Here is a 14,986-nt window from a genome sequence, read left to right as displayed (position 1 = left end):
GAAGCCTTGGATGCACGTGTGCATTATTTCTACCCTTGAATGTTACTCCTGCAGGTAATTCACCCATTTATTGATGGGGTATTGATACTTCTGCTCAAGGCAGGGATACTAACATTACTGAAAATCTGACAGAGGAAAAAATAATCACCTGCGAATGTCAGAACTCAATGTTCTATATAAAAAGTTTTTAATATAGTAGCCAAGTGTATTAATTGATGGCTGCTCAAATTTTTAATTATTTTTAACATAATTGTTATTTGTTGGTAAAATAAATAGCAGTGATATGTATGGTAGATGAATGGTATCTGTCACCCAAATTTTATGGAGCTTCCTAACACCTTTCACACTCAATAACTTACTTTGATCTTTTTTGTTGCAGTAATGAGTGCCAATAGGTACTCTGAAGTATGTGAACAATCCACTTTAACATGTTGCTGTGAAATGTGTCCATGTAGAATTTTTGTCTTTTTGCACATGCAGCAGCACTTCAGATAAAAAAAAAAAACCAGAGAAAAGAGACTTTCTGTATGTGACAGATTTCTTTGATTACTGTAAATTTTTGGGTTTTTAGTGAGTTACAGCTGGCAAGCTTAACTAGTATAGCAGAGGAACAGACTTTTAAAAAAATCTTTGTAGTTTTACTTTTTTTCTATTACAATTTATACTTTGGCATACAGTGCAAAGATATGGCACAGTTTATAGTACAGGTTTTTTCCAGGGCTGTATTCACTGTTAGACACTTGCTCAATTATGGCTGTGCTTGTCTAAATTTCTTTTGTTAATGCATTTGAGAATTTAGCCTACCCAGCAGATAAATATTTCAGGCTAATGTGATAGGAAAGGAAGGAGAGCAGATACAGTGTATTAAAAATAGTTAGTCACCATAGTGCTCCTAGGTGAATAACTCATATTTAGTATAATTAGAAAAGTAAGTTTGGATTAGTATAGCTGAATTATCTCTGGTGTTATTATCACTGAGTTGAGTAGGTCTTTCCACAAATTAGACATTTTGGAGATCTTAACATGAACTTTTCTGGAGAGATAACATGTGAAACAAATAAATTTCAGATCCTTTATTTTCTTATTGAAAACAAATTTAGGAAGGGAGAACAAGTTTGAAGCACATATTTGTATTTCTTGTAACAGGTGGTCAATCAGACCAGGGTTACAGATCCAAGGATGAACTCTTGAGAGATGGTGAGGATAGTCTTCCTGCAACTGAAACACACATAGAGAAAGATATTTCTTCTAACCTTGAAGACTTAATAGGAGGTTAAGTATGCGTGTTTATGTTGGTGAAGGCTTTTGGTAATAAATGGTTTTATGCATTAGAATACCACAGATACTCAGCGTATTGAATTAATAGTATTCCAGTGCTCCGAATACGGTAGATTTCATATAGTTATTTTACTTCTATGTCCTAAATTATAGGAGTGGAATGTGTATAGGTAGAAATAGCCTTTTATTAGATCAACCTAATATAGATGGAAAAAATGGACAAATGTTGGGGTATGCAGTAATTTACATTCCATTTCCCTCTTTTATCTGTTTGAAATCTTGATAATTTTTTTAGCTGTACCTGTTGACCTAATAAAAGGTGCTACTTTTTCTCACAAACTCTTCCCAGCTATAGACAGCCTTAGGGTCATCTCCTGTCTTCTGTTCTTAGTTTTTCTGTATTTTGTTGTTTTCCTTACTGAATTTGTTTCATATCTGAGTTATGAGATCCGTTATGTGAGTTAGGGCTTTTAAAGCTCTCATTAAACAAATTGCCCTGCATGAAAATCTGTGAACTGCTGTTCTTATTATGCTTTGGTTAGTTGAAAAAATACCATGGGGAGAAATTGGCAAATGCTATAACCCTGTGAACGGCTAAGCACTCTCTGCATAATGCTGGCAACCTTTCTGAGTATTGCTTCCAGGAAATGCACAGTACCTGGTAGGACTGACCCTTTAGTTTGTTATTACATAAGGCGACAGTTAGAGTTTATATTTTATGTACCAGTGCAAATAATTACTAAGTTAAATCATAACTTTATATATCCATATCTATCTATCTCCTAATGTTCACATTCTCTTTCTTGCAGAGATTTCTACAGAAAAATCTTATGAAAAGCAACAGCTGAATATAGAAACTCCGAGTCCAGCTGATCCACCTGCTTGGGGTAACAGTATAGTGAAAGTTCCATCAGGCATTTTTGATAGCAATGGAAGGAAGGGCAGTGATGGTGAGTCACTGGGGGAAACAGAGCTTGCTAAAGTCCTGATCTTGTTGTGCTGTAGTGTTTTGCAATCTGTTTCATATAATGAAAAGAAATAGAACTTCTTTCAAGGTGCAGATGTCTTGCACAATGTTTGCTTTCCACCATTACCCTGTGCAGGTAACATAGAAGGAACCTGTAGATTCTAAGGTTGAAAATCACTGTTCTGTAGACTGAAATCAAGATTTTCCCTGCCCTGCACTGAGAGTGTTTCAGTAATACAGTAGGAAACAAAGAGAAATAGTGTGTCCAGTCTTGATTTTGTCATCTAAACCTTGCTGATCTTGGACAAGTCTGTCTCTATTCCTGCAGCTTACATTGCCATTCTGTAATGCAGGAACAATGTGTGTTGTCTTTGTGCAATACAAAATTTACTTACTTATCTCAAGATTTGTGATGAAGAAGATTTATGGATATATAAAAGCCAAATCTTGGGGATCAATTATTTTTTTTCTGCCTTTCTGTCTGCTTTTTACTAAGATAAGGTAGTCCAGCTTCAGTGTAGCTTGATAGCACAGAACAGAGTTGCAGGTAAGAAGTTTCTTGGAACATTTTGGCAATTATGAGAACACATGGCTAGCTAAGAAGCAGCATTTATGTGAGACTCAAACATTCTCCAGCAGGTGGATGTGATGCAACACGTCTTCTCTTGAGGTCCTAATATAGTAGAATTTCCATACTTATGAAGATTTTTACTTTGCTAACACAACTATCTAGGTAGTAAATATTCCAAATTACCCATAGAAAATAGAAACATTTGTAAGATTTGTTTATGGCTTCCACATGCTAAACTTAATTAGTTTTTTCTAAATATACATCTGTGTCATAAATTAAATAATCCATCTGTATTGACCAGACACACATTATAGTTTTTTTCAGAACCAGAATGAACTATGGTGTTTGGTGTTTAAATCTTGAATGTAGCTCTCGGGGGGGGGGGGGGGGGGGGGGGGGGGGGCGGGGAAACTAAAACCAATCAGAGTAACTTTTATTTAAAATTGTAGTTTCCTTTAGTTCATGGATGTAGTACTTACTCTCTAGGTGTTGGCACAGGGAAAGAACGTCGAAGCCATAAGCAGCTTTGATTCCAAAGAGTAGGTGGCTTTTGATACTCAGGATGTCTTTGCAGTGAAATAATGTGTTCATGCTAGTGTAACTTCTTAATGGATATGTTGGAACTGTAGTACTCCCAGTCTTCTCTATGTAAGGAGATTAAGGAGATTTTGCATTTCAGGAAATAAGCATTTTTTGTGGCTATGAATACCATATTATTAATGCATTTTTTCTTTCAGAAACAGTTTCTAGCCCACTGTTCATAACTCAGGATTCAGTTGAAGATTCAGTCTTTGGTGATGTTTCTCCTAAGAAGACAAGTGAAAAAAGACAGAAGAGACAAAAACTGTTTTCAGAGAGAAGCTGCAGTTTCAGTAGTGAAAGCAGGGCTGGAATGCTGCTGAAAAAAGGCAGCTTGGACTTGCATTCTAAAGAAATAGCAATCATGATGGGAGCAGATGCCAAGATCTTAACAGCAGCTTTATCTGGGACCAAAACTTCACCTAAATCCCACAGCTTTGAAAATATCACTGACCAGCAGGTTTCTGATATGAGTGGCACTTGGAGTGGTGTGACTCAGAGTGATTGGGACCTAGAACATAGGTCTTCACCAGTGCTGGAAGAACCTGGGGAAGGACAGGAGGATCTTGAGAATGGAAGAGATGGAAACATGACTACAGTGGAAGACATAAATCTTGAGCAATCAGCTGAGTCTGAAAACCAGAAACCTGAATCCAAAGATGCAACTGCTAAAAGAAATAGCTTTTATGGAGTGGTTAAGCCTATTGAAAGGGAAGATGTTGAAGTTGGCTTGGACCCTCTGTCTTTGCTAGCTACTGACAGCACACAACCAGGTTATCCAGAATCTGGGGAAAAGTTGATGTCACCAGTTGCAGCACGTAATTTGGCAGATGAAATAGAGAGCTATATGAATTTGAAGAACCCCTTGGGTAGTAAGTTTCCCAGCATGGAACTGCACAAGCCAGATAAGGAAGCAGAAGCTTCTGGTACACTTGGTCACTCTCAAGAACGAAGGTCAAGCCTGCCCTTGGATCCCATCCTGCCGTCCTCCAAGTGTTATGAAAGTCGAAGAAGTCCTTCTGTCTGCAGATCCAAAACATTCACTGTACGATCAAAGCAACAAGCTCACCCACAAGTTCAAAAGGAGCGGTCGTCATCTTTGACAGGACTGGCTCGTTCTTCCCCGCATGGCTCACTGGGAACTGTCGTAACAACTTTATCCAGTCTGAAGTTAGACAATATACTGTCTGGACCAAAAATTGATGTTTTGAAATCAAGCATGAAGCAGGCTGCCAGTGTGGCCAGTAAGATGTGGGGAGTGGTAACATCAGCATATAGTTACTCAGATGATGAGGTAGGTGTTTTTCAGTATGAAAAGTTCGGGGACACAAAGTTAGAGGGCTGACTTCTATGTCCAGAAGATTGCTTCTCTAGGTGTTTTTTACTTTTTAATTAAGTATTGACTTTTATTAGTTAATAAAACTACACTTTATCTATGGTGTTTTTCCTTGCCCTTAAAAAAACTCTCACCTTTCAGACAAAAGGAAATTAGATGGTCTCAATGCAGTAAGTTTTAGCTTTTTGTTCTCAACAAAAGTCTCCCATTTCTTTATTAATCTTTTTATTTATATGTAAAGAAACCAAACCAAGAAACCCTGGAAAGAACAAATTTATGTCACTTTAAATGATGCCATACTGCCCTGTCTTACTTTAGAAAACTAGGTTGTGAAAATAAATTACAAACCCAGGAAGTCAGATTGGTGAGGGTCAAAGTAACGTACAGCCTGAGATCTAGTAAATTTACTTATCAGGAATTGGGAACCTAAGTGTTATGGTTCTTCTGTGACTAACAGAGTGTTTTTCAGAGTAAAACATTTCACATACTAATGACAAGAATGAAAGAAGATATAGAGAGATAAATATTGTAACTTCCTCTTTTTTTTGTGATGTTATTGTGCCTTCGAAAGATGTGTCTGCATAATTTTTCCTGTTTCTCTGTAATGAATAAATTTATATCACTATTATTTTGTCACCCAGTTTGTCAGTTTTTCAACATCCTCCTGCTTTGTCCAGTATCTGCACTTTTTGAGTCTACATAGATTAATCTTACATTTGATAATTTTTGTTACAACGAGATTTTTCTTAATCTGCTAGTTTAATTATTTATTCTTTAGGATAAAAATAGAAGTGGAGGTACTAAAAAATGCTACTTTTTCTTCTTGCATTAAAGGAAGAAAGCCATCGACCAGACTATAACTTCCCTGTGGGCTTTGAAGATAGTATTTTAGGAGATAATCTGTCATCAAGAACTGGAGTCTCAGGCCTACTTACAAATGAGCTTGCACAAAGCACTACTAGTCTTGGTAGTAGCAGCAGTGGTGGAGATGTAGGAAGACAGCATTACAGTGCAGGTGAGATGATTTGGTTTTATTTTCCTCTGATAATTTGATTATAATACAACAATCAGGGAAAATTGTTGTGTATGAAATCACTCAAAACAGTGGAAGCTATGATAATGTGAAACTATTTCAAGCCCTTTAGAGTATTAGAAGCAAGTTTTTACTTCCATTCTATACTGTTCTCTAGCAGTAGCAAGTAGCTAATGCTTCTTTCTTTGTTGAATGTATAAAAAGCTGATACAATATGCAGGAGTTTAACCATAAAATACTTCCTGTGTATGTGATAGGAAGATTGCTAACTAGTTACAGCAAGAAACACCTGCTCATTCATGTAAACTCATGAAAGTATTAATAGTGAAATATTAGTACAGAAAAGCTGAGCAGTTTGGCAACTGCGAATAGTTTCATAACTAACAGAGACAGATCATTTGAGGGAGGAAAGAAGAAAACCCACCAAAACCAAATCAACAGAACAACCCTGTAGTTCATGCCCACAAAAAACTTAAAGCAATACATGCTAAAAGTTATCCATCTTTACCATGGAATAGGATCTGTTGGATACATACTTAATTTGAACTTATGTAGGTAAATAGTTGATGACCGTGAGCCTGTTGCAAACCTTCCTTCCCTCCTCTCTGCCAGATGTAGAACTGGAAAAATAAATCTAGTAATTTTCAGTTCAGATTTAATTCAGGTAGATTTGATTCTTATTTTGAGAAAAAAGATGTGTTTCTGAACCTGCTGTGGGGTTGGTTTAGGTCCCTTTGTAATACAGTACTTCAGTGATGCAAATATGGTAAAGCTGTCTGCTTTACAGAGAGAGAGAAATATCAAGAGAGGAAGAACTGTCTTGCACAGTGGAGATAAAGTGCCCCCATATCACAAAATCTTGACAAGATGTCTTCTAGTTCCAGTTAGTTAGGAGGGTTATTAGAGCTAACTATAAAGAGTGGCAGTCAACAGGATATGCAAAATTTGTTCACAAACATAATCTTGAGCTGAAAAAACACAGGAGACTTCTTTATGATGAGAGGATACTGGCGGTGATTTCTTTTCTTTAGAAAAATTTGGGCTTGTAAAAAAGTAATTCTGATAATTTTGCCTTCTAGGAGTGATCCCATCCATTTCCTTCTAGTGAATGTATTCCAACTCCTTTTCCCCTTGTCCTGGACAAGGTTCATAATCATAAAATCTAGCATTACCAATAAAAAAATATTTTGTTTAGTGCGGTGTTAAAAGAGGAAAATCAATGTGCAGTAATGGCATTTTTGGTATCATACACCTCACCTGGTGCTGTCCTTACATTTACTGTTTACATATGGATGTATTATTCAAGAAATCATGGCTAGTCAACTTTTTGTAGTTGATTTACATTGAGCAATCTTACCAGTCTGTTTTTTCTTTGTGTTTTTCTTTTACTAATCTGTGATATATTGTGTTAGAATGATAACATAGAAATGTTAATCGTGAACATTATCTGTGTTGTATTTGTAATGTCAGTGAGATACTCATATCTTTGGAGATCTTTTGGAATAATTTTCTTGCCTTGGTTTAACAGAAGTTATTTTCTTTGGGAATGGATTAATTTTTCTTTGCTTGAAAACAAAACTCAAATGACTTTTTTTGTACAGGTGAAGTTTCATTCCCAAAAAGTATGAAACTTCTAGATTCTGAGAAATCAGAGCACAGCTCTTCACATAATACTAGTTTATCCAGCATTTTCCAGAACTATGCAATGGAGGTAAGATTAATAAACTCATAGATGAAAGCTATAATTAGTCAATGGTACTGTATGCATTGATTACCTGTTTAGTTGCATTGTTGTTGGTTTTTATCAAAACATTTTTTCCTTGTTTCTACTGCAGAGATGCTTAATAGTTGTAGCTTGAAGTGTCACAGCAGCTTGAAAAAAGAAGAGTGTCTGAAATACTTTTATGCATCCATCATATATAGAGAAAAAGTTGTTGAGGGAAGGGTCAAAACTTGAAATGAAGGAGAAGTTAGAGGTGAAACAGGAGTTTTTGTGGGCTTTTAGATTTTATTTTCCTTATGAAAATTGTGTTACTAAATAATTGTGATGAGTTGACAGCAGCCAGCACCAAAGCCCTCACACAGGTATTTGCTTAATCAATGGAGGACAGAATTGAAAGGGCAAAAGAAAAAAGCTTGAGAGTTGAGATAAAGGCAATGTAATACATGAATTATGGGGGAAAAACAATCAAAAGAAAATAATAATGCAGAGATCAGTCAGCACCCTGATACCTCAAGGAAGAGCTACCTTGGAAAACACAGGGTTTTATCTCTGAACTTGATGTTGCACAGTGTCATTTGGTCAGCTGAGGCCAGCTGTCCTGTCACAGCCTGCTGGCTGAGTTGTGCACATAATGAAAAAAGCCATGATGATGTACAAAGCCCTATGCAGCAATAACTAAAATATTGGAGTGTTATCAATTAACATAGAGCTGGTTACCAGACTGAAACACAGGACTACAGAGAATTCTCACAAGAAAATTAACTCTATCCCAGACAAATTAAATTATGTTTTAGTATGGTTCTCTGTTTCAGTTATTACCTGTAGATACTTTCAGATTTCAGATACATAGGCAATAATCACTGCATTTACCTTGGTTGCTTTTCTTTCAGCTGCAGTGTTATTTTGCTAAATCCTGTGTACTTTTCATTTATGTTCGGTGTTCTGGACATCTAGGCTTGTCAAGCTTCTGCACTGTGTTATATAAAGGGTATAGCAAAGTAAAAAAATTCATTATAATGAATATCTATTAGCTGTAAAATTTATTGGAAGCTGTGTTTGAGGCTGGTTTTTGGGGGCCCTCTGACTGAAACAATGAAGTGAAAGGATAGAGTAAGGTATATAGTCCATTCTCCAGTTAGTCCAGGATTAATTTTACCATTTTTCTCCAGTTATCTGTCTAGCTTAGTGGTGAGACTTCTATTAGGGAAGGACACAACATTCTGATTTTCCACTTGTGCTGGGTTTGCATGGCAAGGATTGGGTAGCAGAAGAGCTGCCAGAACTTTCCCCTGTGTCCGACAGAGCCAATGCCAGCCAGCTCCAGAGTGGACTCCCCACTGGCCAAGGCAGTGACAGTAGCAGCAATGCTGGCATAGTGTGTTTGAGAAGGGGGAAAGAATGCTGTGCAACAGCAGCTGCAGGAGAGGAGTGAAAACACGAGACAGGAAATCCCTCTGCAGATACCCAGGCCAGTGCAGAAGGAGGGATAGGAGGTGCTCCAGGCCCGGGGCAGAGATTCCCTGCAGCCTGTGGTGCAGACCACAGCGACACAGCTGTGCCCCTGCAGCTGTCTGCGCCGTGCTGGAGCAGGCGGGTGCCCAAAGGAAGCTAACCCTGTAGACAGGAGCCAGTGCTCCTGGCAGCACCCTGCCTCATGGGGAGAGAAGCCTGGGCTGGGGCAGGGCTTGTGACCCTGCAGGAGATCCATGCTGGAGCAACTAGTAAGGAGCTGAAGCCCATGGGAAGGGCTTACCCTGGAGAAGTTTGTGTTAGGACTATGTCCTGTGGGAGGGACCCCATGCTGGAGCAGGGGAAGAGTGTGAGGAGTGTCAGAAAAACATGGGATGAATTGACCACAATCCCCTTTCCCCATTTCCATGTGCCATTTCAAAGAAGAAGGTGGAGAAGTCAGAAATTAAAGTGAAGCCTGGGAAGAAGGGAGGGGTAGCAGGAACATGTTGTAAAATTTGAGATAATTTCTCATTAACCTACTTGAACTTCTAATTGGTAGAAAATTAAATTCATTTCCCCTAGCTTCCCTTATTGCGACAGTAATTGATGAATGATCTCCTTGTCCCTATTGTGACTCACAAGCTTTTTGTCATATTTTTCTTCTCCTGTTCACTTGAATAGGTAGATTGCCAGAGTGGCTTTGGTGAGCGCCTGGCATCCAGCCAGGGTCGACACACCACACTATTATAAAGGTTTCTTCTATGTTTGATTGGTTTTGTGGGATTTCTTTGCTCTTTTGGATAAGTAGACATGCATTTACTTATACAATTCAAAACAATTTGTATATGCTGAAGTCTTCATAGAAGTAAGCAATTCCAAATGCTAAATTAGTGGCCTTTTGGGGTAATGCTTTTTCCATGTCAGAAATAAATTACTTATATCTTTATTTCATAGGTAAAAGTTAATGTGGATGAGATAATTCTGAGTATGGTGGGAAAGAAGTGATGAACTAATTTCTCCCCACTGGCCTTCTGGTACCTGTTAAACTTCTATGGGTGATAAGCCTATAAAAATTGTAAAAGAGCCCTGATAATATTAATTCTTTGCTGTTCTAGGTCCTGATGTCAAGCTGCTCTCAATGTAGAGCTTGTGATGCTTTGGTTTATGATGAAGAAATCATGGCTGGGTGGACAGCAGATGACTCAAACCTGAACACTACCTGCCCTTTTTGCAAAAGTACCTTCCTACCTTTGCTTAATGTTGAATTTAAAGACCTTCGTGGCTCTGCAAGGTCAGTGCATTTTACTAATACTCAATTTCTGTCTTTGTACCTGTGCATGGTTGTATTTTTTCACAAGAGGATCTTTGATATCTTTCCCCATCTAGATGTTAGCAAGAATGTTACTGCCTATTCAATGGTCATGATTGCACTGAATAAATTATAAGTTGTGTAAACTATTGAGCTGCATTGTTAAACAGCCAAAACCCAAAGAACTGGTTGCCTTTTTATCACTTTTTTGTTTCATATTTTCTTTTTAAGCATAACTGTATGGAAGCTTTAAGTCAGTTTTCATTTTGTTTTGATGTTAAAACAAAGCCTATGGACTTTATAAAAGCATAGGAAGAGGTTTTTAAATCTGTCAGCAAAGAATTTTTCCCAGACCAAATTTGTTAGGAGCACTTGGTTCCTGATGCTCTACCTTATTGTTTCTGCAATTCAAGCTTCTCTGCTTGCTGTTTTTAACCTCTTTTAGTTGCACTACGAAAAATGGAACTTAAAATTAAGTTCCAGTTCTCACTGTAGTGGTTGGTCTGCTATGAAACAGAAGTTCCACTAGTTCTCTAATGCAGAAATTGAACATCTGTATTAACTGTAGAGTATGTACTTTAGACACTTAGCAAAGCAAGACACATTTGTGTTGTCATGTGCTTAGAATGGTGTATGATCATGTAGTCTGTAATGTCACATTACAGTAAGCAACCATTTTCAGTGATGTGTCACCTATTAATACACTATTGCTGATTTGAAGCCATGACAAACTAAGTTCAATTGTAATGGTTTATGTCCAGTGTAGGATGTCTTCTTTTGCAAATCAAATCTCTCTATGTGTTAATTTACTCTGCCTGTATAAGTTGCAGGGCTGGGAACAGGATGAAATTTATGGTGTGTTGTCAAGCCTTTTTAATGCTGCGCATCCTTGTTTTGCTACTTCTGAAAAGTGAATGTAGAAAATAATAAGTTTATGATTTTACGCTTATATCTTTACCTTTGTATTTTTCTCCCTCCCTTTCATGTTGTAACTTCAGCTTTTTCCTGAAGCAAAGTACCTCAGGAGATAGTTTACAGAGTGGCACCCTTCCATTAACCACAGACCCTCTGGAGCAGAAACTGTTGACCAGTCCAGCTGCTGCTGACTTGATCAGTTTTTCAGATCACCTGCAGTCCAGCCACACCATAGCTGAAGAAACCAGCTGTGCAGCTGAGCAGGGGTAGGTAAAACAAGGTTGTTAGTTCTGTCAGAAATGCATCAGTACTTCCACACTTATAGGGGTAAGGTTGGCTTTTATACCAAATGTGGTGAAGTACAATTGTAACTTGATGATCATCTCTTTCCTTTCTCATTTTCTGCATGTTTAAAGCATACTTTTATCAGTTTGAAGTAAACTCATTCCACCAAGTGAGTAGCTTCTAGAGATACAACTATAGAAATGAATCTTCATGTCCATGGGCTATTGATCAATAGGTAAAACCTCTACTCAGTGTGGTTAAAACCCAATCACCCTGTAAAGTCACACAGAAATTCAAGCATTGCTCCTCCTTTCCTTGTATGTATGATTTAACAATAAGGCACTATGGGAAAAAATAAGTCCATTTGCTGGAATACTTTGCTTGAGAGAAAGTTCTGGGAGCACTCAAGACTTGTGCTGAGTGTTCTATGTCAAACAAAACCTGTGTAAAACTGAAACTCTGAAAAACAATATCATTTTTGAAACAGTTTGATGAAAAAAAGCATTAAGGGGAAGGTGTCTTATTGGATGAGGGAAGAACTAAAATAATTCCGCGATGAATTCCTTTTTATAATAATTCCTTTTTGCTGGGATGGTTACCTTTTGTTGTAATTGTTTGGGTGTTTTTTAAATCATCAAATTTGAAATTCTGGAATATCAGTGCCTCAGAGTAATGAGCTAATGCCTGTGTCAGATAACTAAAACTTTAATCAATGCAATAGTAGTTAGTCTTAGTACACTAAACATTCAAGGTGGTACTGCTTATGTTAACATCTTTATATTGTGACAATGTATTTTTAACTAAAGTGAAATTTAGAACCAAAAGTCACCGCTAAATAATCTCTTTGCTCTCTACAGATTATCTGGAAGCAGACACTTTCTGTTTCACTTTGTTCCTCTGCACTGTAGTTGAAGCTGTAATTTTATCCATTATAATTAAAAGGAGAACAGAACGAATATTCCCAGATCTGCAAATGTCTTGATTGCCTGCATTAAATCTGAAAAGTCTGACTTTACTTAAATTAGCTTGCTCAATGAGTTTGACACAATTTTTTTATTATTACTTTGCCATGCAATTTTTAAATTACTTTCTGCTATACTGTTGTTCTGTTTATGACACTTAGGACATAAAGGGAAGAGGAAGTAAAGGCGAGTGTAGTCAAAAGGAGATAATCTTCACAGATTGGCAAAACTGTGGACTGCTTTTTTTGGGTTTTTTTTAAAGCAAAGTAAAGTTATACAAGAGCCACGGTTTCTGTACAGAACTGCAGTACTTTCAAATGCATATCTCAGCTTATACCTAGCTGCTTTTCAGGAGGGATGTTTATACTGGTCTGTCTGAGGCGCATTTTGTTCTGTGTTCCCTAAACAATGGAACTAACTGGGAAAATACATTTTCATATTAATAGAGAAAATTGGTTTGGGATCTTGGCAGCCTTCCTCTGCTTCCTTCCTGTTGCCATAGAAATGCTGAACTATTAGCATATTTTCTTCTAAAATTCACACAGTGATTTGGCAGAAGAACAGACTACAGATCCCATCGCCATGACCACACATGCCAGTAATCCTCCAAAAAGGGGCGTGTCCTTGACTCGGAGCCACAGTGTGGGAGGTCCTCTGCAAAACATTGATCTCTCCCAGAGACCGTCCCATGGCATTTCAACAGTTAGTCTTCCCAACAGTTTGCAGGAAGCTGTGGTAAGTCTAGAAGCTGCATATGCAGTTGAGAGAAGAATATTGAAAACAATGAATTTAATAATATTCTACTAGTAGCATTCCCATCCATTTGCAGAATGGGAATGACCAAGCATATTTTCACCTTCTAACAACTGAAAAAAGTCTTAATTCAGTTAATCTAAAATTGCTTTCCAATACTTTGTCAGAAAAAGAGTTCTACTTGATTTGAAATGTTCTCTCTAACAGAATGAAGCTAGTCTTTGTCTTTCTGAAACTGGAAGTTCAGTAGTAAAGCAATGCCAACAGCTGACTAAATACAATAGTGCAACACATGGCAAGATGAAAAGTTAGTTCCGTTTCTGTGCATTTATACTCCTACTGTATATTCTGTTAGGCTTACCTGTGGAGTGGATGGGAGAAGGTGAGAGGCGGTATTGAGACTCCTGCCTTAAAAAGTGTTTCTCCTCGCTCTTGATACTTGTTATTTTCCAGAGGCTGCCTTAGCATGTGAAGTCACAATTCAGTTCCACAGCTCATGCGATTACTGACATTTCTCTTCACTTTCCACTGCTGCAGGCTTGGTACTGGCTACCAGCTTAGATAGCTTAAAACTGCACAATTGGGAACAAGTTCTAAAAAATTAGCTTTTTTTTTCTTGCTCACATAATAGGAAAAGCATAGGTGATTGTTCTTTAAAATTAAGAACTCTCCAATGGTAAAAACAGGTGATGCTGTTAGAATTATTGTGCATTCAGTAGCTCCAGAGCTTCTTCCAAATGTCAAAAAAAACTCTGCAATGGAAGTTTTCAGGGCAAGTAATCCTGAAAAGTATTTCTGGAAGAAAAATCTTCTTTGGTTTCGTAAAAAACAAAATCAAAAGCAAAAACAAACAACCCCCCCCCCCTAATAAACAACCAAACAAAAATCCACCCCAAAACAAATGAAACCCAAAAAAACCCCATTTTTTTTTTGTGCATGTTCTGTTTTTAGGATCCTTTAATAAAACAACAGAACCCTGCCCCTGTATCTGTACCCTACTTGAGCCCTTTGGTACTGCGTAAGGAGCTTGAATCACTCCTGGAGAATGAGGGAGAGCAAGTAATTCATACATCCAAATTCATCAATCAACACCCCATAATCTTCTGGAACCTAGTCTGGTATTTCCAACGCTTGGATCTGCCCAGCAACTTACCTGGACTCATTCTGACATCTGAGCACTGCAATGAGGGAGTGCAGGTAAATGGCATCCTCGCGTTAGATCAGCAGGTATTACCGTGAGCAATGCTGGGAGCTGGGTTCCAAACAACTGCCTAAATAATTCCTGAACAGCTGAATATGAGTTCTTGGGTTTTTATCATACAAGTAGATAAGTTTGTTTCCCACAAGGATTCTTGAAGGGAGATGTGTGAAACAGTCTTTAAGTTCTAGTCAAGATGGTCTCTACCGAAAAGCCACAGAGTGAGATTCATTGAAGAATAGGAAACAAGATGTGTCTGCAAAGACCTCAAAAACTGTAATATATTGCAGTACACACAGAGTGAGTTACATACTTGGGTTTATAATCTTTTAAAGTTACTGGACAGTATTTTTTTTTTCTCTTCCAAGAATAGGTTCTGCTATTCAAACTCCGAGTTTCATTACTACATGACTAGAACAAAAGAATATAGAATAGATATATCTTTTGAGTATTTTGCCTTTCTAATTTAAAGGAGTAGATTGAAACCTATATCATTTTTATGAGTAGGTACAAATTGAAATTAAATATGTATTTGCATCTGGTGCATGCCAAAAAATTAGTATTTTCTTATATACTTGTACACACTTCAACTTTAAATTCTTTCCCTCGATTTTCAAAAAAACAC

General features: G+C 37.5%; 2 protein-coding genes across 3 annotated transcripts in view; one reads left to right on the top strand and one right to left on the bottom strand.

Moving 5' to 3' along the window:
• Window positions 1–14,986, bottom strand: part of LOC135460117 (long-chain fatty acid transport protein 6-like) — a 370,483-nt gene that overhangs the window by 154,134 nt on the left and 201,363 nt on the right. The gene's annotated exons all lie outside the window — the stretch shown is intronic.
• Window positions 1–14,986, top strand: part of DENND4C (DENN domain containing 4C) — a 72,970-nt gene that overhangs the window by 48,601 nt on the left and 9,383 nt on the right. For both annotated transcript variants that reach the window (XM_064736361.1, XM_064736362.1), the window contains exons 21-29: window positions 1,147–1,272; window positions 2,088–2,228; window positions 3,554–4,689; window positions 5,566–5,746; window positions 7,366–7,475; window positions 10,055–10,230; window positions 11,247–11,429; window positions 12,956–13,145; window positions 14,115–14,360. In XM_064736361.1, coding sequence (XP_064592431.1) covers window positions 1,147–1,272; window positions 2,088–2,228; window positions 3,554–4,689; window positions 5,566–5,746; window positions 7,366–7,475; window positions 10,055–10,230; window positions 11,247–11,429; window positions 12,956–13,145; window positions 14,115–14,360 — 2,489 coding nt within the window. The remainder of the gene's footprint in view (window positions 1–1,146; window positions 1,273–2,087; window positions 2,229–3,553; window positions 4,690–5,565; window positions 5,747–7,365; window positions 7,476–10,054; window positions 10,231–11,246; window positions 11,430–12,955; window positions 13,146–14,114; window positions 14,361–14,986) is intronic.

Source organism: Zonotrichia leucophrys, chromosome Z, assembly GCF_028769735.1.
Source record: "Zonotrichia leucophrys gambelii isolate GWCS_2022_RI chromosome Z, RI_Zleu_2.0, whole genome shotgun sequence".
Classification (NCBI taxonomy): Eukaryota; Metazoa; Chordata; class Aves; order Passeriformes; family Passerellidae; genus Zonotrichia; species Zonotrichia leucophrys.
This window is presented reverse-complemented; position numbering and strand designations above follow the sequence as displayed.